Consider the following 24147-nt stretch of genomic DNA (forward strand, 5'->3'; position numbering starts at 1 on the left):
TGGAAGGGTCGACCTCAATGCCCCTTTGTGTAATTAAGAACCCTAGCATTTTCCCTGTTGTAACACCAAAAGTACATTTATGAGGATTCAGTCGCAACCGACACTCTCTGATCGGATGGAAAAATTTCTTCAAAACGGTGTAGTGGCCCTTTCTTTCTTTGGACTTGACAATCATGTCGTCCACGTACACCTCAACCTCTTTGTGGATCATATCGTGCAAGATTGTGGTTGCAACCCGTTGATATATAGCCCCTGCATTCTTCAAGCCGAACGGCATCACCCTATAACAGCAAGTCCCCCACGGGGTAGTGAAAGCAGTCTTTTCCCTATCTTCGAGTGCCATCAAAATCTGGTTATAGCCTAAAAACCCATCCATAAATGAGAGCAACACATGCCCCGCAGTGAAGTCCACCAATTCGTCGATATGCGGCAGAATAAAGTCTTCCTTCGGACTGGCTTTATTCAAATCCTTGAAATCCACACACACCCGAATTCTGCCATCCTTCTTTGGCACCGGAACTATGTTGGCCAACCAAGTAGGGTATTCAGATACTAACAAGAACCCTGCATCAATCTGCTTGGTGACCTCTTCTTTGATTTTCAGGGCCCAATCTGGGCGGATCCTTCGGAGCTTCTACTTGATAGGTTGGGCCTCTAGGTCAAGAGGGATCCGGTGCTGTACAACCTTAGGATCGATTCCAGGTATGTCTTCGTAGGACCACGCGAAAAAATCTTTGAAATCTTTTAATAAAGCGACTAAGCGCTTGCATTCCTCAAAAGACAACGTGGTCCCGATCTGGACTAGCTGTGGATCCTTCTCAGTACCAACATTAATTGAAGTGATTTCATCAACCAAAGGTTTTACAAACCTCTCCTCCTCTTGCTCAATCAAATGTTTCAAAACTGGAGGAATTTCTTCCTCGTCGTTTTTATCAAAGTTTTGAAAGTCCTAATTAATGCAATAAACAAAAGGCACAAAAAAGTACTCATAAGCCACAACAGTATCATTCTCATTGATAACATTCAGTTCGTCTGATCTCTCGGTTACAACAGACTCAAAGAAAAATGAAAAAGACGACCCGGACAGGAGAACAGTATCCAGGTTATCAACCCTAGGAATACCGGACTCAGGCTCAGAGGAATCAGAATCTGATTCCGACTCCACAGACTCTGTGGAATCAAATTCTGATTCACCACCTGATCCAGAACTGCTAGACAAAAAGCCTTCCTCGTACTGCCAGACAAGGGAAGGTGCGATAGATGCGTCCAAAATGCTAGAAGAATGGCCCGCAGCCATTTGATCTCCAATCATGGAAACAGAGAAGTCATCCCCCGCGCACTCTGGTATGATCTGAGGATCTGAGAGGAGACATGCCAGTGCTACCCCCATTTCAAGTTCTGTGCCATCGGACTGATCATCTATACACTGTTTAGCCTCAGTTGGTAGGTCAGTCTACTCTTCTACAACTTCATCCAATGATAACTGAAGGTCGAAGAAGATCTCGAAGCCGGGCAAGCACCGCTTTTCTGAATTTATCCAAGGCTCCGGAAAGTCGCAGAATGGGAAGTCTTCCCCTTCCCGGACAAAGCGTCCATTCAAGGTTCCGATAATAGGTCGATGCACTAACTCGTAGCGTTTCCCAGTCTGTTTTGCCCTGGCTCTTCCAGCCATTTCTTTCCCCTTTCTCACCCAATCCTCTCTAGTAGGTATGTAACCTAAACCAAAGGTATGGGAATTATGTGGCACTCCAGCCAATTCAGCTACGCCCTTCCGGCCACTTCTGTCCAATCCTATCCCTAGCATGTGTTGAAGCTTGTTCATGAGATAAACTGACTGCGCACTGACATATCAACAGCCATAATGTTTTGCACTACCCGAGCCTTAGTCAAGGTGAATCCTGACAGAAAGACATCTTCCACGCCATGCTCAATTTCCAGAACTGGTATAGAAACCTCTGGCGTGGATGTATTGAAGAGTTCCCGAAAACAATTGCCACCCCCTTCTCGTGGGGGTACTTCAGCATCTAGTGTAAAGTAGACGAGACAACCCTCACCTAGTGTAGCCACGGCCGCCTAAGAAGTAAATTGAAGGTGGCTGAAACATCTAGAATATGAAACTCGATGTCCTGGTGCCCCGGACCAACCTGAGTTTTTATCCGCATTGTCCCCATCACTTCCCGACTGGTGTTATCATAGGCCCAAATCACCTGGGCTGTCGATGCAAAATCTGTTGGCTTCAACCCGATAGCATACGTCGTTCGCGACGGACATACATTGATTGCCGATCCAGTATCAACTAGGACGACATGTATCCATTTTCCCTTACATTCTACAAAGATATACAACAGCTTGTTATGCTCAGTGCCTTCAGGCGGTAATTCCCTGTGTGTGAAAGTTAAAGTTGGTGAAGCTCCACCCGGAAAAACCAACCCCACCAACTGCTCGGGCGTTGTATCAATCGAAAGATTAGCCTTGTCCATGGCTGAAATGACGGCTTGTCTATGTACCCTCGAGGCCATAAGCAGTCCCCAGATGGAGATGTCTGCTTGAATTTTCTTTAGCTGCTTCAGCACAGCTTCCTCCTCCAGCAATTTGTCCTTCTGCTTTTCTGTTTCCTTGTCCTTCCCAAACGTCTTTGGTTGATTTAACTGTGGGGGCTTGAAGTACCGCCCACTCCTTGTCATATGGTCCACTTCTTCGGTGTACCATGTATTGTCTGGCAGAGATTGTCCCCAGTCTTCGTCGGTATGGGCAAAACACAAGTCGTCGTCGTCCAACCACATTCCCTCGGCAACCGACAAACAGTTGTCCGGCTTCGCTACAACTGCTCCTGTATTTTCAACAAATTCTGCCCCCTTAGGTGCTTTGGCTTTTTTAGCCCTGTTATCATTCTCGATCCTCTCTTGCTCAAACTGCTTTAGCGCGGCTTCCTGCTCTGTGTCGGCTATGCACAAATTGCCAAAATCCCGAGAAATATTCTTCTCACCGATGCTCTCCGGTGATTCCTCTTGATTCTCGGCCATTCCGGCCACTGCGGATGTTCTTATCTCCGGCTGACTTTCTTTTGATTGCCGTGCCTCAACAACATACGGCTCGTCACTGAGCCACTCTGTATTACTTGTTGCTCCGTTTGCATCAAACCAACCAATATCCACATTCCCCAAATCCCGTTCATCGAAGAACTGCAGATTGTTAATATCCTCCTCAAGCTCGGCTAGATCATCCAGCCCTTGACTCGATCCATCCTCTCGAACAACATTCACATCCATCCCCACTGGCAATTCCACCATCGGCTTCGACTGGCTCGCTGGCACAATGTAGCAGCAAGGGTTGTATGCTTCCACAATTAAACTTGCAGAGCTCTCGAGCATGCTTTCATCTTCCACAACCACCACCACGGGTTCAGGTTGGGGTAGAGAAGTGCTCATCATGCACAAGTCTGTGCTATCTGGGATGAACACCTCAGGCTTAAGTAGGTGGGAGGGAGTGATGTATATGCTAGGATCAAACGGGTTAGCCGTTGTTTGGATGAAGTTTACTTGCCTAGGTGGAGGTTTTTGATTATGTGGTGGGAGAGGGTTGGTAGTGATATTCGATTTTTGTGGTGGCGCAATTACCTTATTGTCAATGAGATCTTGAATCTCATGACGTAGTCTGAAGCAGAAGTCGGTATCATGACCTTGCTGCGGATGAAAGGCACAGTATTTAGTGAGGTCATGCTTTGGTGGGAGAGGATCGGGTAGAGGTCGTTGTTCTAACGGTTTCAGATGTCCTTCCCTCAGTAGAACCTCTAGGGCTTTAGACAAAGGCATATAAAGTGGGGTAAAAACCCTCTTGCCTCGGGGTAGATAGTTCGAATTTTGGGGGTTTAGATTGGATGTACCAGCAAAGGGGGTGGCTGTTTTTGGAGTGGTGGTGAGCATGCTAACGTCAGAAATTCTTGTGGCTGTATTACTATTGGTAGCTGCATTCGAACAGCGGGTAAATGCCCTCTTAGGCTCCTCCTTTTCCTGGTCGATCAGACCTTGCTTCATAGCGTCCTCAATCTATACCCCAATCTCATGCAAGCAGAAAAGATGGAGAGGGGTAAGACGATCATCTTTTGCATCAGCTTAGGTTGTAGGTTGCGAACAACCATTCTTATCTGATCTTTCTCGAGTGGCCGAGTTGTCATCATGGAGGCCTTGGCCCTCCATCGAGTAACAAAATCATAAAAGCCCTTCTTTAGCTCCTGTCGAGTCGCCTTAAGATTACGAGTTGTGACCTCGATTTGCGTGTTGTATGAATACTGGGCGACGAAAGCCTCGGTTATCTCCTCCCAACTCCATTTCACAGAATCCTCCAACTTCGCATACCATATAGCCGCAATACCCGACAAGGTCCGACTAAAGAGAGATAATTTCTGGAGTCTCGTCAAGCCCATCGAGCACAGAATATCAGAGAACGACCTCAAATGAACCATAGGATCATCCGAGCCGTCGAAATGATCTATGTGAGGTATTTTGAATCTGTCTGGCAATGTCACCGCCGAATCAGTGTAACCATCTTCTATGTCCGGGATTGAGTTAACTCCCTGGGCCCGTTTAAACAGCTTTTCAAGCTTACCGACTTTCAAAGCAGTCGGATCTACCTCAAATTCGAACGGCGTGTCTATTGGGTTAGCCGATGCTTTGGACATCTGAGGTGGGATAGGTGGTGGGACTGGCCCCGTTGGAACGTCTGTATTCTCCTGGACGGTAGCTGTATCCCCGGGGGTTGGAACCCTAAGTGGGGGTGGGGGTGGATGTCAAGCAGATATGCTCCGGCTTGTTGTGGTTGTTGCTATTGTTGAAGCCTAGTAATTAATTATGCCTGCTGAGTTACAACTTCTGCCTGACGAGAAGTAACCTCTGCCTGACGAGCAGCATCCTGCTGCATGGTCTACATGGTTTCTTGGAGTTGCCACATCATTGCTTCCATATTGATTGTAAAGTGCTGATCTGATTGAGCAGGTATGTTATCTCTTTCTGAGATAGGAGCGGGAATTTGAACCCAACTGCGCACAGGTGAGGTAGATAAGGACCGCTGAATTGAAAATTGTGGAACTGATGACCTGTGCCTAACTGACCTCCGTCTAGTAACCGGGGGTAGCGAAATGAACACTGGTTGTCCACCAATTAGATCCTCAGATCGGGAAAGTCTCCTTCCTCTGATCTAGAGTGCTCAGGGGGTATCTACCTGTTTAGAAGCAATTGTGCTATACTACCTTGCAAAAAGAAAATAAAGCAAAAAGAAAAGAAAACAAGAATCAGCAAACGGACAGCATCTCAACTCAGATAGCGACAACACACAGTTGATAATCATGAACTGGATAAAATGTTCTCAAACACTGATTTCTGCCCCAAAATTTTCTGCCTCAAAACTGATATCCCCAAATACTAATGTCCTCAGACTGATACCCAAACTTGCAACTGATACATACATTCCCCCTGTAGAGACACATCCCCTAAGAAGCACATATCAAGCAAGTGAGAACCAAAACACCCCTATAGTGGGGTAGGGTTTCCCTGTCCTAGTTTCATCAGGAGCTAAGGTTTCACTACGCACGCAAACGATTTCAAACAACCTACATTCGGGTAAGCAACATGTCCTAGTGTGGAATGGTCTCTACGGCTTCCGATATGCAACTAGGTCGAATGGTCAAAAAGGGTGCCTCGGTAAAACCGAGGTTTGTGCTCCCATCGTGGCAGAGCCCGTAACCGGTCAGCCTTATGGCACGTTTTTCCAAGCAAGCCTCCGATAAACCGTTCAGGAATAGCAGATGGCAAACATTGTGACCTAGGCGCACCAATGCAAATGCAATGCAAAGAAACACATAAGTGTAGATAAAACAACATATCATAAGTTCGAGTCAAGTTCTCTAAATTCCCAGCAAAGTCGCCAAAAACTGTAGACCACCCGAACTTCCTCTGCGCGCCCCCCTTTTCGAAGAGGGTGCGAATTGGGTTCTTAGTTACTACAGTTCGGACTCCGGTCACGGTTCTGAATCTAATCTCATAAAGTGCAATGTAAGACTGATAAATCACCAAAGAGTCCAAATCCGGCAAATCGTTTTGGAAAATCGATCTTAATCAAAAAGCACCAAATATGGACTGCTTTGCCAGATTACAGAGTCGCCACTTAAATATTTTATTTTGAGAAATTTAGGAAACCCTGACTCGTGCCTCAGGCCACGTGTCCATCATCACCAAAGTTGCCTCGGCTCGAGAACTTGGGTACGAGAGGGGAAGTCCTGAAATGAGCACCCCCGCTCGCCCGATCAAAGGATCGGCCTCTACTAAGGATGATATGTTGTTTCATAAACCTCATGTTATGTGATGCGCACAACACACAAGTATAGACTAAATCGCTCAAATTGGAACAAAACATCTCATGTTTGTTTTTGAAAATGGTTTGAATTTGCCACCCTCAAGTGGGCTTAAAAATGCGGATTTGCCATCTCACAAGATGGGCTTAAAACATGATGTGTCACTTCCAAAGTGGGCTTAAAACTCATATTTTGATGAATTGTTCTAATTCAAGTAATGAAGCCTTCATCCACAGGCATTCATGCAATTAATCACTTAAGCAAATAACCTCATGACAAGCATGCTAACATGGCAACACTCACACTCATGCAATATGCTAAAGCGTAAACACTTACAGTGTACTCCGAGCCAAAACAGAAAACTAGTTAGAAATCAATGCATGATCCTAGCTATGTTAACAATATCTAATGCAACACATGCAATAATGTAACTAAATAGGCTCGACTATCTAATATGGCATATGAATGCAACACTTGATAACATGCTTTTAGACACGTATTTAAGTAAGTATATTGAAATATGATGCAGTTTGAATGATGCGCCGAGCCCGGTGCATGTGAGACAAATGAATGATGCACGCATGCAAGCATAAGGTATGCTAATTGAAAATGACCCTAAACTAACCATCGAAAGCGGTTAAGTAAAAAGGAGAAAGACGTGGGGTTGGAAGACATTCACACACACACGCACACTTATTACAACATTTGCCCTCTCGACGGAGGGTCCGAATGAAAAAGGGCTAACTAGCTACGCTAATTAAGCTATCTATTACAAATCAACTAATTAACTAACTATTCTAGCTAATTAATTACAACACAATTGAATAACTAGCTAATCTAAGCTAATTAGTTACAAACTAAATTAATTAATTAAACACTTAACTAATTAATTACAAAAATGACTAAGCTAACTAGCTAATTAGCTAAGCAATTTAAATGAACGACCTTAGGAAGCGAGGGATGCATGCATGTTCGGTTGCTTCGTTTTCTCCCGAAAGTCCGTTACTTTGCCACCGGGTGCCTCTGTTTGCATTCGCCTTGATTCCTGAACACTGAACCAATCTCCAGGCTGTTTTTACTCCAGAACCAGAACAACTTCTGACCACCTCCAAGCCTAGGAACTGTCGGCCACTTAAGGAGGCTGTAGACCACTTGCCCTGGCCGGTCGGCCACTTGCTTCTGCATTTTCCAATTTTGCTGCAAACAGGGAACAACAGAGACAAAGCAAGGTCTTTACAGGATATGTGAGTACAATCACCCTCCTTATCATTTCTCAAGCTCAAATGAGTGTGGTACTCGACTCTCGGGCCACCAACTGAGCATCGCAAAGCACGATGGCCGAGAAGCCAAGTTTGTACAAGTCAATGAATTCACAAATAACACACAAGACTCAAGAGGCCTCCACCATATCATGCACAATCAAAAGAGACAGGGACTAAGAAATGAGGCATGTTTCATCACTTTGAGTATGAAACGCCCCTCGTTTCTCGTGTTTGGATTAGCGTCCGATCCAAACACATGCAATGTAACACAAACATGTTATCTTGGTATGTTTTACTTTGATTCATTTTGTTTACTCGTTTTAGATTATCGATTAATCCTTTAACCAGTTAAGTCTAAAAGTGAGAAGTCCTCTAATTGGAAAGAGGGTCCAAGCCACAAGTGTCTTGAGCATGAAAGTAGCATCATGCCATTGGTTAGTAGAAACCCTCAAGAGAAGGCTAAAACCATTAGGCATGAACGCCTCAATTTCGTGCTCAAAGCAACAAAGGGCTTAAGACCACTTTCGAAAGTGATATAACAAATGAAAGATGGAAAGCAATGTCACATATTCTGGCACTGAAATAGGATGCTAAATGACATCAAAACATGAAAATGATGCACGTAAGACATGCTCGGAGTCGAAAGCATTGAAGCTAGCAAAGAGCATAACACTATAGGCATACAATACTAAGCCTAAATGACCAAACCAAATCCGGACAGAGGTTAAACATGCCAAAACAGTGGCCTAACCATGTTGAAACTTAGGCTCGAGAACTAAGGAAAGCATGCTCATTTGATGGCTCACAAACAAGGTACAAAGCTCAACTCTCAAAAGCACTTAAAGAGTGATTCAAGTAGAAGTATGGCAAAGATATAAGCTCTGAAATTACGTACCAAATGATGCCATATCACACAAACATCACAAATAAGGCATGCTAGGGGTCTCAAAACACAAGACTAGCAAAGCCAGCTATGCCATAGCTATACAAAGCAAGCCCCAAGAGGCCAAGACCACTCAAAACAGTCTTAAAACATGTCAAAACAATGCCAAAACATGTTGGAGTGTAGCTAAAATAAGTTAGAATAATAAGCCAAATCACCAAGCATGCTATGTTAATGAGCATGAGTGCACTACAAGTGCAAAAACCAAGCAAGAGGTGACCCCACCAACCAAAATTAGAGTTAGAGCATGTTAAATGAAGGCAAAAAACATGCTGGAATGGAGCCAATACAAGCTAGAATTATAGGCTAAGACATGAAGCATGTTAGGCTAGCAAGTAGGATTACACTACAAGTGTATGAAGCATGCAAGAGGTGACCAAACCAGCCAAAAATAGAGTTATAAGAGGTCCAAAAAGTCACAAAAATATGCTCAAACTAAGCCTCAAGATAATAGAAACACATGCTCATTTGGTAGGCCAACAACACATGCTAACAAGACAAGAGGGGGGACTCCCCCCTCCTATTTGGGACCTCAAAACAAGTTTTCTACCACTGAAATTCCTCCGGAATTCAGTGGTTAAAAGGCCAAAACAAGATGGTTTCAAAAGCTTTACAGGAAAGCAAGAAACTTAGCAAATAAGCCACCAAAGAGGGTGAAACACCCCTAACTCCAAAAACACTTTAAACTACCACTTTTAAGCCTTAAAAACAAAGGTTTTTGTAGTTGGAGAGTAGGCCTAAAATAGCATGCAAAGGTGGCTAAGTAAGCAACTAAAACAAAGCTTCAAAATGAATATGGCTTACCCTTGAAGAATAGCAGCAACAGTAGCACTTCTGAACCAAAACCAACTTTAAAAAGCTCTAAACAAACCTCAAGAAACCTTAGCTCCAAGGTAGGGTGTTTGGCCAAGGGGGTTGTGTACAAAAATGCAAAGAAAATACACTTCTAAGCACAATATATATATATATATATATATATAGAGAGAGAGAGAGAGAGAGAGAGAATTCTAGAGAGAGAGTAAATAGTGGTCTCCCAAAAATTCTGAACCCTAAAAAGGCGGAGAGACTTCCCCTTATATAGAATTACAAGCCTCAAGCTTGTTTGACAAGCTAGAAGCATGTTACCATCTCTTCATACACGTGTATGGAGGATGCATTCTGTGCCCAACAGTTGGCACTAAAAATATCTGCAAAAACAGAAAAATGGCCGTCGGCCACTTCCACTAGCCTACCGGCCACTCCAAGTGGCCTATAAGAGGGAAAAGTGGCCTACAGTAACCAAAAGTAGCCGACAGGCCCTCCCCTTCCTCCAGGAAAGGGGCAACAAGGTATGGTCCAAAAACAAACCAAAGGAAAAGAGTTAAGAGGCCTCGAGACAAGGCGCTAAGCCGAAAGCCTCGGAAACTCAAAACGAAAACAAACATGTACAATCACCGAGTACACAAACGATGACATCAAAGTCTTGAGGCCGGTCAAAAATGGGGTGTCTACATCATCACATTGTTGCTTATATTTATATATAGAAGGTTTTTATTGAAATCTTCAAAATAATATTCAAATATTCAATTGCCCTTCTCATAATCATTTTCGATTATTTGCATAAAATTTGTTATAATTTTTTTTATTTACTCCTTTAATTATATAATTTAAAACCTCGCACTTCTTGCCATTATGTATTTCTTACTCATTGTACTCATATATTGGTAGTGTTATTGAATTTGTAGACCTAGTTCATGATTGTGAAAAAAAAAAAGAAAAAAGGATAAGCCGTGATTTCTTTACAATATATATATATATATATATTTAACAGAAAAAAGGACCTTTATTAATGATAATTAACATAAATACATATGACATTATATCAAAAAAAGGAGGAGGAAGTGCAAAAAGTATCAAAACATAACTACATGATCCCAACTACGTTGGCAGCAAGAATGCCCAATCATTTGCTAACACACTTCAAAATTGATGAGAAACCAATCACAATCTGTTGGTGAAAATACCAGAAAAAAAAAATATTTTATTGATAAATAATGCAAAGAAAAAGAGATACAAATAGATCAGGCTGTGGCACATATATCTCATTTTTTTTAAGGAGATCAAGCCCACTACGGTAGGAAGAACCCTAAATACCGATGCAGTAGTCACAAAACTATGACTTGTGCCCTCCAGGATACAACAACCCGACTACTTGTTGTATGGTTCAGGCCAACTCTGTACAAGATGGTGAACCCAAAGCTCCACCAAGAAAAACACCGTTCTTTGCTAGTAATCTCTCTTGTATAGAAAATAATTAGTGTGTTGGTGTAGAAAAGAGTAGATGAGAGAAACTATTTATAGGCCACTAAGACTTTACAAAATAAACCAAAAAATAATAATGACCATGAACCTAAACGAAAGGGAGAGTTCCAAAAAATTAACTCACCACCAAATTCATGAACTCCAATTAATCTCCATTCATGAACAAGACAAAAGGAAGATTCATAAACAAAATATATAAATAAAAGATATTAAAATGGTCCAACAATCCCCCACTCATTTTAATATCAACAAGGACAAGAGAGATTACCAAACAAAGATAGACTAGTATGCATCATGAAGGTGTGCTCTACATTAAACCTTCATTAGTGAAATAACAACCTTTACTCCAGAGTCAGTAGTGGTCTTAGACTTGAACTATGACTACTTAGGGAAAATAAAGTATTACTGCTCACACATAATAATCTAGGTGTTGATATGAGCTTTTAATATCCAGCACATTACGCCCTTGTGCTTATCTCAATTTTCATAAGCATATTTGAAAATAAACCTTGTTCTCATAGAAAGCGGCCCCATTTTCATGCTCACATAGGTAAAATCTGTCAAGGATGTTCTTGTAATTTACATACCCCACTTAACAAGAGCTACAGAGTTTCATTAAGAGTATAAAAACTCAACCCTCCAACATTACAGGACAAATGCACTTACATCATAGAGATGGATAACAAAATATTAAAGAGTGCATTTTTTTTTACAACCACCGTATGATTCGTTCTTTCCATTGAACCTAGTTACAGGATCTCTGGTCCCTAGGTTAGGTATCCTCATACATGGTTTATGATTTTATAGGCTTCAAACCCATCCCCCTCGATGTATTCCAGACCCTCTCTCTCGCCAAGGCCTTGGTTAACGGATTCGCAAGATTATCACAAGATTTTACATAATTCACAGTTATGATGCCATTACTCAAATAGGATCTCACAATACTGTGTTTCCTTCGAATAGGTCTAAATTTACCATAATAAAAATGGTTGTTCACTCTACCAATAGCAACAGTGCTATCACAACGAATTAACACAGGAGGAATTGGTTTTTTCCCAAAAGGGATTTCATGTAACAAATCTCTCAACCAATTCGCTTCCTCACATGCTGAAGCTAACACTATAAGCTCAGCTTCCATTGTAGAATTAGCAATTATAGTCTGTTTTTTAGACTTCCAACATATAGCAAATTAAGAATACAGTCCAAGGAAATGTGATATATTTTTCTTTTATCTGTCTTTGACACTAAACCAAATTAAGAATACAGTCCAAGGAAATGTATTATGTCACAAGCTACTGTATATATTGTAAATTGACTTATAGTTGTTGTCACACATATTGCATGGTATCACTTTGTTTGGATGTCAAAAAATTTGGGTGTTCTCCATATTTTTTTATGTATGACATTTATTTATTTATTTATTGTTAAGAGTCTGAATAAAAGAAATAAAATATTTACATACAAGGGGCATACATGCCCGAGCCTTACAAACAATGGGCAACAGACACCTGACAAGAACATCCCTAATAAAATGTATGACCAAATATATCCTAAAACCCCAATACATGACCTATTATCTAATCAGGAACCAAAGGAGGTTCCAAAATAAACTAAATACATAGTTGATACCAATCAACATACAATGAATCTATAACACTCAAATTTCCTCAAACAAAACACATACAATTGAATTTCTAACTTGATACTATTCTAGGATTTCAACAAGAAGATTGCATTACTAGAGATTTTCTTCAATCCAATCTTCAAGAATGTCTCTGAATCTGGCCACGTTCGCCACCTTGGCCTTAAAGCTTATCAGAAGCACACTTAGCCACCTCCTTGCTGCACAAAAGTTCTCATGAGATACCCCAATTGAATTGTGAACACAGTCAAATCTTTAAAGGCCCTCCTCGCAGAGTGCATGAATTTGAAATTAGCAAGCTTCTTATAGATTATTAGAGAAGTTGTTGGTTAAGCCCGACAGTGTTTATTAAAGCATTTTTTTGAAATGTGTTCCTTTGGTTTCATTCTTACAATGATTGATGAGATGGAGAAGAATGGAATTAGAGCCTAATTTGAGCATCTCTAAGGTCCTCTTTAAATGAAGCATGTTAGCTATTATAACTGGAATTAGCATATTTTGGGCTAGCTATTACAATAGTTATATTAACAAAATTATTCAAGGCTAGCTATATTTGAAGAGCGAGCCTAATTTGATTAGCTTATATGCAATAGATATTTTGGAATATGTATTGACAAATACACTCCAGAAATATTATTTAAGCATTTTAATATTAAAATGCAAAATGCACCTAACGCCCCATCTCTTGATTTTATTTATTTGTTCTTATTTTTATTTTTTTACGGGAGTGATAGGTGCTTGGATGACTATGGTACTTCCGAAAAATCGAAATTCTTGATCAATAGAGGAACAATATGACCAGTTTTGATTAAACTACACAGATTCCTTTCTCAGTGAAGCAGAGAAGGTGAAGGGAGAAGGTGATTGTGTGGGCATATTGATGGAAGAAAAGATTATTGTGCCCAATGTGAGAAGTAATGATGATTTTCGTATCTTTTGGCCTCCTTGTCTGAAAATTTGTTTAGTTAGCAATTTAGGTGATTGGATGAGGATTGATGGAAGAAAAGATTTGTGCCCAATGTGAGAAGTCACAATGAATGATTTTTATATCTTTTGGCATCCTTGACTGAAAAATTGTTTAGATAGCAATTCTGTTATCTCGTTATAATGTTATCATTTTCTTTAGTTGAAATATTCTTCTGGTGTCATTTTTCTTTGCATTTTGAATCCAAGACATAAATTTAAGCCATGATACAGATAGACTGTGCGTGAATCTTGGATTTGAGAAGAGATTTATGAATAGAAAAGAAAAGTGAATGAAATAGAGGCTTCACACTTTCCTCCGCAAATTCTTTTTCAAATCCTAGATTCAAACACTACTAAGAACCTTAGTAGATTGGAAAGTAACATCTTTTACCTTGTAACATGACTACTACATTTTTCTTGCATCTTGTTGGACTATACACTTATTCCTCACCAAACAGCTAGTTTATGAGCATTACAGGTGCTAGGTTTGTAGCATCAATAGTGAAGAAGTTGCAGAGCATCTAACAATGCTCACTCACCTAAGGTAATTTATCGTAGAACATAGACTTCATGTACTCCTCAAGGACTGGGAGGTTTTGTTTGTCATCATAACTATACATCAAAGGAACCATCCTTGCAATGTTAAGAGAACCCTTTGTGAAAGCTGATGAGAATGGATTTGGAGATAGGCATTCCTTGTTGAGGCTCTTCCATGCTTGTGATATCATGTGAATGACTTGCTTTCTTGCAGTGTCAACTGAGGAGCAATTGTTCTCCTTCATGTAGCACTGTACATAGGACCCATCTTTGCCATCTTGATTCTCATCCTGTCATTTAAAGTAGTGGGACAAGCTTTATTAAATCTGAAATAGACAATCATAGATAGACCATCTTGACAGAAATGAAAAAGAAGATTTTGCTTCTTTCAAGTTAGTCATCTCAATTTAACAGAGTGTTTGGGCTTAGTGAACTCATTTTAGGATTGATTTTGATGATCTGAACCGTTCACTTTGTAAGACTCGTTGAGTAGAATATTCATACGAAAAATCAAGATAATCAAACATCGGTAACTATAAGTTTGAATTAAAATTCTGTTACAAAAAATGGATAGCTATTTTAAAAATTATATTTGTCATCCATTTTTGTAAAATAAATATGATTCAAATATATAATTATCGATATTCAATCATTTTAGTTTTTCACATGAATATTCTACTAAATAAAGCCTAAACAGTAAACAATTTGGATCACTAAAAAAGGTTTCAAAATGGATTTATTAAGTCAAAACGCTCTCTTAAATTAAGATGATAACTTAAAAAAAAAAACTAAATCCGTGAAAGAAACCCACATTTTTTAGGCTAATCTTGGAGTATGGACACGTGGTATTCTATAGTATTATGATTGGTGGAGAATATGAGTAGGTGATGTGTTGTGTTGGGTGATTAAGAAATATGAAAAAAACATATTAAATGATAATTAATTAAGTTAGTTAAGGAGTATAAACCTGTGTTAGTCCGAGAATTTTAATAATTTTCCACAAATAATTGACTTTATAAAATACAGGTTGAACAAGTGAGGGGAACGATCTCATGGGTAGTGGGGTATGTACTATGTATCATTATCCGACATCTATGGTGATCTCATTGCTAGTGGGGTATGTACTATGTATCATTGTCTGACATCTATGGTGCCCATTAATTCTGTCTCTATAGAATTATTGATTATAAAATGAAAAATGAGTGGAAGTTTTAATTAAAGCTATCATTAGTGATGTGGCAGTGGGTTACAGTTCGTATTGTGTCTGTTTTTTTTTTTTTTTTTGCTTTACCACCTCAGTAGTGGTAGATTTAGAGCCACTAAATTAGTGATCTCTAGCACCACCGTTATAAAATTTAGGACTAGTTTTGAAGAGCAGTTGTTTTTTATTTTTTTATTTTTTTCAGTAATAATTCATATGGTCATGTATTTTTAGCTATGAAGATTAAAATTTAGATAAATTATATTCACCTCTTTAAAATTTAAAAACATATAATTAATTTTATATTTTTTATATAAATACATTAACTTCATTAAAATAAACGAAACTAATGCCAATGTTAAGTATACACTAAAATAAATAAAGACAAATATACATTTTAGTATAAAAGGAATGATAATATCTTTTTTTTACTTTCAAATAACTAACGAATTATTGATAATAAAAAAATAATTAAATATTATATGAGTTAAAATCTTAAGAATTGTCATTTATTATATATATCTTTTCAAATCTAGGTGTAATTTACCCTAATAAATAATGATGATGGGTTGGCAAATTTTCTTTTGTTTTTGGTGAACCTACTTATTTCGGGTGGTTGTGGTGGTGTGCGCAATGGCAGGCTCAATTAGACAATGACCTGTTTGGTAAAGCTGTGAGAAAGTGATTATAACTTATACTCTAATAGCTTATACCTTATAGCTGTGAACATAATTTAATTTTTGACTTATAAATTAAGTTTCTCCTCCCTCACTCAAAGAATAAGTTGATTTTTGACTTATAAAAAGGTATAAACTATACTATTAAGTTGAACCAAACACATCAAAATAGCTTAAATTAAGCTAAAAGTTGAAATAAACTGAAAATAAACCCTACCAAACAGAGTCAATTAAATCTGGGTCCATAACCATTGGGCCATTTAGCCCAATGTCACGACTAGTGTCAGTGCTTGTTAGGGGCTCCTCACCACCCAATATCATTCAGTTAGGCCGAGAAAATTATTAGTCCCAAGTCGGTATGCCAAACAAAGCCTTGTCTTCAAAAAGACCAAGATGCCCTGATTATATGTTGAAAGGAAACATAACCTTATTTAAAAAAAATCTATGATATGTAGTAGAGATTCATTTGAGTATAGGTTTCATTATACAAAAATTTAAATTTGAATCTAATGCTAAAATTACTTAATTTTCAACATAAACTTCATGATAATTTTTTTTAAGTCTATTTTTATTGAGCACTGTGAGCCAATACCTTTTTTTTAGATACTTTTGGTTCCTTGCTGGTGTAGATGCAAGCTGAACTAGATTTTTTGGCGGCTTTGATTACAATGAAAATTTATCATTTTATGGGTCCATGAAAATAAAATTTTAAAAACACAGAAAAATAGGCATAAAATTTTAATATCCTGTGAGTCACTTGAATCACATATTTTTTTTTTATGTTAAAGTGTCTAACTCATCCAAATCAAAATCAATTAGTAATTAATATAGTAACTTTTAGCATGCGGAGGTAATTGAGAGATGAGAGATAAGATAATAGACTTAGACGGAGGCTGAGACTCGCATGTGGAGATAATTGAGAGGTGAGAGATAAAATAATGGACTGAGGCTGAGACTCCTCGACTCATTGGAGACCATCCAAGACCCATCTTTGTACTTTGTTAAAACATCAAACCCAAAATCAATTGACAATGAGTTTATAGATTAAGTTTTTTATTTTAATTATTTTTATTATTTTTATTTTTATTTTATTGGAAAATTTACCCATAAGTCTTAGTTTCTGAAAAGTTGAACCATTTAGTTCTAAAAGTTTTCTTATGCTCCATTTAGTCCCATTTGCACATCAATCTAATGTTTGAAACATTAATCTGATGTTCGAAATCTAATGTTCGAAACATTAATCTGATGTTCGAAATCTAATGTTTGAAACATTAATCTGATGTTTGAAACATTGTAATGGAACCTTTCAGTCTGTAAGAAAACTTTTAGGACTAAACAGTGCATAAGTTATTAATTTGGGATTTATTGGTGCATCCCTCTATTTTTTTTATGGCTTATGAATGCAACATAGAAAAAGTCTAACATTTTGTACAACCTTCATGTGTTCCGAGTAGTTTTTTATTCAAGATAATGGTTGAAGTTTTGCCTTAATCATTGAATACACATAATTTTTTCTTTTTGCGCATATGTATCAAGTAATTGTGGTGAATAAACTTATATGATTGATCAAGTTAAAGTTCGACTTTTCATATGACATGACAAACTAGTGATAGACAAATCATAGGAACTAAAGAAAAAGGATAGAGATTGTTGATACCTTGGCACTTCCCAAATCATCAAAAAGACGAAGAATTGTAGCTGTAGAAGTCACAATGCCTGGATTGTCATTCACAAGATTGACATTTTGCTTGGTTATGTTGTGACCTAATAGAAAGAACATGTGTACTAATACCACATGTACACCTGAACTAATCACACCATTCTTCAAGTACTCTTCTGGTTTTGGCAAGTGCCCTGAGGCAAACCACTTTGCTTCTACTAAGAAAGCATTGCATAAACTTGCCCACTGCAACAACAAACAATCAAGGACTTGTTATCAATTCTTAGATTTGTGAACGGATTTGTGTACCAAAAAAAAAAAAAAAAAAAAAAAGGAAAAATTACATATCAGTTTTTTTTTTTCTTTAAATATTTATAGATTAGTGAAATCTTTTATCAACATTTAGGACTCGTTTGGCAAGTTAACATTTTAGCAAAAAAGTTAAAAAGTTACAAAAAAAAAAGCCAAAAAGCCTATAACCTATATCAAAAAGTCAAAGATTCTATTTTCTCTCTACTTTTTACACATCTTTTCGTAAAAAGCCAAAAAGTCACCCCAAACATACTAATTTTTTTTACCTTTTATTTTAGCCAAAAAGTCAAAAAGTTACTAAAATGACATGTTCCTAAACGATACCTAATAATTAAAGTTATATATATATATATATATATATATTTTTAATGAATCTATAATTATTTTTTTGAAAGTACACTGAATTGTAATTGCCCCAGAAAAAAGGGGGGCCTACTTGGGCCAAGTTTGGGAAGACCAAATAAGTACATTTTTTGACTTTTTTTGTATTATGTGTAGAAAAAGTAAAGAGGAGATGTTGATTGATATGACCCAAAAATGATAAAAAGATGAAATAAGTGCACTTTTTTAGATTAGCCAAACTTGATTTCATTTTTCATTTTTCATTTTCTACAACACAAAAAATAAAAAACTTATGTGGTGACAGTTCTTCAAAATTGTTTACGAATAAAGTCGTTAAAAGCAACTAACTTTTTAGGAAATGTGAAAAAGTTATTTTCGAGTTTGCCAATAAAAAAAAAGTGATTTTTGAGTTTTTGAAAATGATTTCAAATAGAAAATGAAAATAGGAGTTTTTGAACATTTTATTACTTTTCTTTCCAAAACTTGAAAGATAAAAATAAATATAAAACAAATAAAAACAACAACAATAACACACTACAACAAATTAAGGTTTTAAGAATGAAATCACTTTTTAGAATGAAAATATCTTAGGCTTCGTTTGGAAAGTGAGTTGACTTTTTGATTTTTTTGGCTATTTTAACTTGCGGCTAAAAAGTCTGGTTTGGGAAGGACTTTTGAATTTTTTGATTTTTTTATGAGAAAAAGAATGTAATGATTATGGGTTAGATGTGATATTTTATCTTATTGGACTAAAAAACTTATTTTATTTTTTATGACTATTTTAACCAGAAAAATCTTCAAACCCAACTTCCCAAACATAGGCTTAGTAGCCAAAAGAATAGTCACTGCATTTTTAGTTTATTTAATAGACTAATGTTTTCAGACCCCCACTGGGTTCCAGTGGAGTCTGATTGGTGCAGAATTTTTTTTTTTTCCTTCTTCCAATAACCAACCCCCACGTGTGTGTGGGGGGTGGTGGAGTGGGGAAAACTAGGGGTCTCCATCACGTTTGTATTTAATAAGGAGTTACTATATTTTTTAGACCAAAATTTTGGTTTCAAAAAGTAAATATTTTGAGACAAAATTATTATCACTGAAAGTGCATTTATTACCAATATTTTAAAAATTGTTTTTAAAGGGTTTCTTTTATTTATTTATTTTTGTTTTTTTTTGGATTTCTCGGGATGGCCTTTTCGTGACAATTTTGTCTTCTAATATTTTTGCAACAAAATTTTTGTTTTGGAGATGAAAAAAAATTTGATTTTTAAAATCCTTATATAATGGAGTGACAACACTAAACATGCCTTACTTTTACTTCATTTATAGAAATCCTATTGTCCTAGAAAAATTGTCACTATTTTTTTGGGTAATATGTTTGTTTGATAGAGATTGAATTAGTATAATGTAGGCTCTAAATATGAATGAATCTGAGGCATAAATTGATATTTCTCTATAAAGTTCGAGATAAAACTTTGAACTTTTAGTATTACTCTTCATTTATCTTTTCACTCAACAAATTTAAAATCCAATTACAAATTCAGTTTGACAATGTGAATGTACAATTAGCTAGAAATGTTATGGTGTACCGTTCTTCTAAGAGAATCTATGGGGTTCCATCCATGTTCTCTGTAGACCTTGTAAGCAATATGGTTTGTAATATCATCAAGAGCCTGGAAACAAATCTTCATGTACTCTGGTAGTTGCTCCACAGCACCAAGTTCCCATCTGTACTATCCAATAATTATTGATCTATATAAACTTTATTTTAAACAACTATATCTCTAATGCATTCACATCCACACAATATAATTGAATAGACTTCTGAAAATAAAGGGTGATGATGCATACCTATTGACAGCTTCTGTGAAGAGAGTGAGTTCTTCAAGTGTCCCATAAACATCAAAAATATCATCTATTAAGTAGATGAAAGAGATGGGTTTTGTGAGCTCAACTCTTTGCTCTGAGAACCTTGGATCTGTGAGGGCTGCCATAGGCCACATGTACCATTTTAGAGGTTGGTCTCTAGCGAACTTCAGTTCACTCGCCAAACCCGTGTCTTTCCACCACCTGAGATCACAAAACTACAAATTAAAGCAGAAGAATCTTCGTATTTGAACAAACTTAACATGCATGTCATTGAAAACAATTTTGTTCATTCACTTAACACGAGTTAAAAAAAGGTGAGGTGGGTCCTAGTTGAGGTAATAATTCCCACTATTATAACTAATTAGGTAAGAGAGTTTTCTTTATCTACTTGTTAAGTGAGTGAACAAAATTAGACTCACAATATTCTCTGCACTAAATTAAAAACAAAATCTTACTTTGATACTTGAAGTATTTCTTTTTGGTGTGTGAATTGAACCATGTTAAAATCCATTTTCGCCAGTTCTTGCAAGACATTTTCCCATTCACTTGGGTTCGTGTAATCACTAAGGAAATCTCTTGCCATGAACCTTGCTAGGCTCTTGTGATGGGGATTTCCCAGTGTGTTGCTGACAACTCGAGCTTGATGATGAGAAAGATGTGGCATCAACCCGTTAAGGACTCGGGTACTAAAGTCTGCGGCTTGATCAAGAATGTCTTCTCCTTCTATGCTTAGCTGTGAAGCTTCATACAAACTCATCAACCCTCTCATATCTGCATTTAGTTCTGGTTTGAACTTTCCGTTCTTAGCCTTAAAGTTGTTAAACACATCTGTTCCATTACCAATTTCCCATTCATTTACACTTATTTCAAGCACAAATATTACTGATAAAAAAGAATTCAAAAAAATGAAGTTGGGTAGTGAAAAAATAATGAAAATTCACATACCCGCGGGCACATTGTACCCTTCTTGCCTTAGTAGACGAAAGCGAGTAGAAACTTCATAAAGGTCATAACCAAGCGTAGTAGCGTTGGATTTCGTATATTGGCTTTGTAGAAGTGCTTCAATCTCTTCTTGGAAATGGTAATCGATGCCTAGGCGTTGGAGGTTATCGATCATGACCAAACCTTCTAATGGGTTCTCTCCTACTTTCCTCAACATCCTCTTAGCTTCCTTCAATTTTTGTTCATGCTTTACACAAAAGTCATCCTGCAAATAAGTTCCACATTGTCAGCTCAAGAACATCAAGATTTTCGAAGATTAGTCATAAAATTAAAAAAGAAAAACTTAACGGTTAAGCTGCGATATCCAGTTTGATAGTCTTTGTGTATTGAGGGGTTGGAAACTAAAGTGAGATCATCACCAATGCTCCATTTGTGGGTTTTAAGTGTACTAGATGATGCAATGAGACTAGTCTTGTTGATTTGTGGGATGTTGTTTGGAGCAATGGGAAGATGAGAAGGAGGAGATGCACAGTGGAAGATTTGCATGATGAGGACAATGTTTAGGAAGTGTTTTTTTGTTTTGTGTTTTATGGAAAGTACGTTTGTTCTTGGGGTGATTGATGAGCTTGAATGAGTGAAGAAGAGGACCCCTATTTATAGAACGCGTTTAATTGCTTCCGTCTTTATAATATGACATGATTAACACATTTACCACGAGTTTTGTTTTTTAAGTTTTCAATCCGTACGAGAAAATGACCGTCCCAAAAAAAAAAAAAAAAAATTGAGTCTTATAATAAAATACTATTTTCGGTCAATTTTATAAAACAAAAATAGACAAATAATTTAAATTAAAAAAAAGCAAAACATTATAGTTTAAATTGATTAAATTAAAAATTAATGGTTTATTTTGTTTCAAGTCACTAAAAAAGTCAGTCGTATAAAAAAAATTAAAATTTTTATTTTCTCTATTTTTTACACGTTTTTTTTTATAAAAATTAAAAAATTATTTTCAAACATGTTTATACTTTCACCTATATTTTAATCAAAAAATTATTAAGATAACCACTTCTCAAACCGACCCTAAGAGCATCTCTATCATACTAGTTAGAATTTTATTGTATTTTGACTTAGAAGTTATTTTTTCTATTTTGGCTAAACTCTTTATTCTTTTTCTATATTATTTTTATTGATTTTAATTTAGAATTATTTTTTAAAAATCAACACAAATAATTTCAAAATATGAAAAGTAAACTCTTTTAATGTTTGACTAAGTGAAATCAGTAGTAATATTTGTTGAGTCAAAATTACAAAAACAAAAATGACTAACTTCATACCTAGTTTGATGGAGGTAAAATTTAGTAACATTTAGTTACATTTAGTAGCTAGTTTAATGGAGATATTCTAAGTATGTGTTTAGATCATAAATTTGAATAGGAATTTAGAAAAGGAAAAGAAAAGGTGGTGAGATGTAGTTGAAATATAACTATATTTAATTTACATTTTACTTTTTTTTTTCCTTTTCTTTTCCTTACTAAATCTCTACCGAAATTTTATAATTCAAAAACAATCTAAGTGTTCTAACTTCTAATATTTAGGCCCTATTTGGAAATTGACTATATTAATTAATTTTTTTAATTTTTTACTAAAAAAATTTAAAAAATATAAAGAGCAATATGACAATTTATAATATTTTTTAACTTTTTAAACCAAATTCCAAACGGGTCTCCAGTTGTGAACTTTTTGAGCACTCGTTATCAAAGAATTCCCTTTCTTGCTGTTTTTTCAGCAGGTTAAAAATATAGTTAAATGAATATGACTATATAATAATGAACCTAATTCATATTTCGGCCTTCAGTTCAGAAGTCAAATCTGATTTTGTTTTGTCCAAAGATTCATGTGCAAAATTATTCAGTTTATAAGGATGTGATTTTATGAAATGACCTAATTATCCATCTTAGACTCCATTCTCCATCACGTGTAGAGTGTAATTTGAACCCGGCCTGCCTTTAGGCCTCGCGGGCTCCCGTCATTTTTTGGGACGGATTTTGCGAGCCTTTTTTTCTTTTTTTTTTCCCTATAAAAAGTAAACGATAGATATATTATGTGAGTGTTTGGGAAGTGATTATTTTAAAAGTTTTTTAACTTTTTTAACTATTTTAGTTTTTGTATTTGAGAAGATAGGATGGATTTTTATTTCCGTTGTATATTAAAAAATGTGTTTGAAATGATGTTTGAGACTGAAATGACAAATTTGTCCCTAACCTCACTTTTTTCAAAATAGATCTGAAGGGGCAAAATTGTCATTTACTTTCTAAAATAATGGGGCTGTCACTACTTGTGCTTACATTGTCACGTTGACAATGTAGACTGCGCCCACTGCCGAGATATATATATATATATATATATTTTTTAAATCAATGCATTTTGGGGGCTAAAAGACTTTTTTGTATATTTGAGGCTAAAATAGCCCGTGGCCAAGGTTCCCAAACACCGCCTATATATACAGATTATTTATGAGGATAAAAAATAAAAGAAAAATTGTACTATAGTTAAGATTAAGGAAGTTTTTTTTTTTGAAATCCTCTTTCTAAGAGTTTTATTTTATTCAACCCATATTATTTTTAACTATTCCATTTGATCCTATTTGAGGTAAGAAGACCAAAACACCATTAATCTCTCATGCTCCCTATTAATGTTAATATTTAATGTTGATCGTTATTATGTTTTGGTAGTTATCATGCATCAAAATGTTGACTGTCATTCTATTCATATTAATTTAAAATGAATTTTTTATCATTGTGTATTTAATTACATTATGTGAATATTCACATCATGTGATTGAAATAAATATTCACATCATTATATTCATATTAATTTGAAATGAATTTTTGTCATTGTGTTGTCAATTACATGATGTGAATATTCATACTAAAACATACGAATGTAAACGTTCACATCACTACATTAGATGAGAGAGAATGTTCATATGTTTGTGAATGTTCACATCACTACATGTTGTGAATAAGAATGTGTAATGAATGTTATTTTTAATGTGTTGTCAATTAAAAATAAAAAGGTTCACATAGTGTAAACGTTCATATCACTACATTAATTGAGAGAGAATTTTTCGGAAAGATGTTGTAAACGTTC

General features: G+C 36.4%; 1 protein-coding gene across 1 annotated transcript; it reads right to left on the reverse strand.

The window, feature by feature from the left end:
• Positions 1-13726: 13726 nt before the first annotated feature.
• LOC114282497 ((3S,6E)-nerolidol synthase 1) lies at positions 13727-21631 on the reverse strand. Its single transcript, XM_082886833.1, has 7 exons — positions 21346-21631; positions 21001-21262; positions 20511-20883; positions 20038-20256; positions 19776-19914; positions 17533-17781; positions 13727-14287 (listed from the first exon to the last, which is right to left on the reverse strand). Exons 1-7 carry the CDS (start codon positions 21541-21543, stop codon positions 14000-14002), a joined length of 1728 nt encoding a protein of 575 aa, XP_082742959.1. The 5' UTR covers positions 21544-21631; the 3' UTR covers positions 13727-13999.
• Positions 21632-24147: the final 2516 nt, after the last annotated feature.

Source organism: Camellia sinensis, chromosome 9 (assembly GCF_055761805.1).
Source record: "Camellia sinensis isolate YWXY chromosome 9, ASM5576180v1, whole genome shotgun sequence".
NCBI classification, from domain to species: domain Eukaryota; kingdom Viridiplantae; phylum Streptophyta; class Magnoliopsida; order Ericales; family Theaceae; genus Camellia; species Camellia sinensis.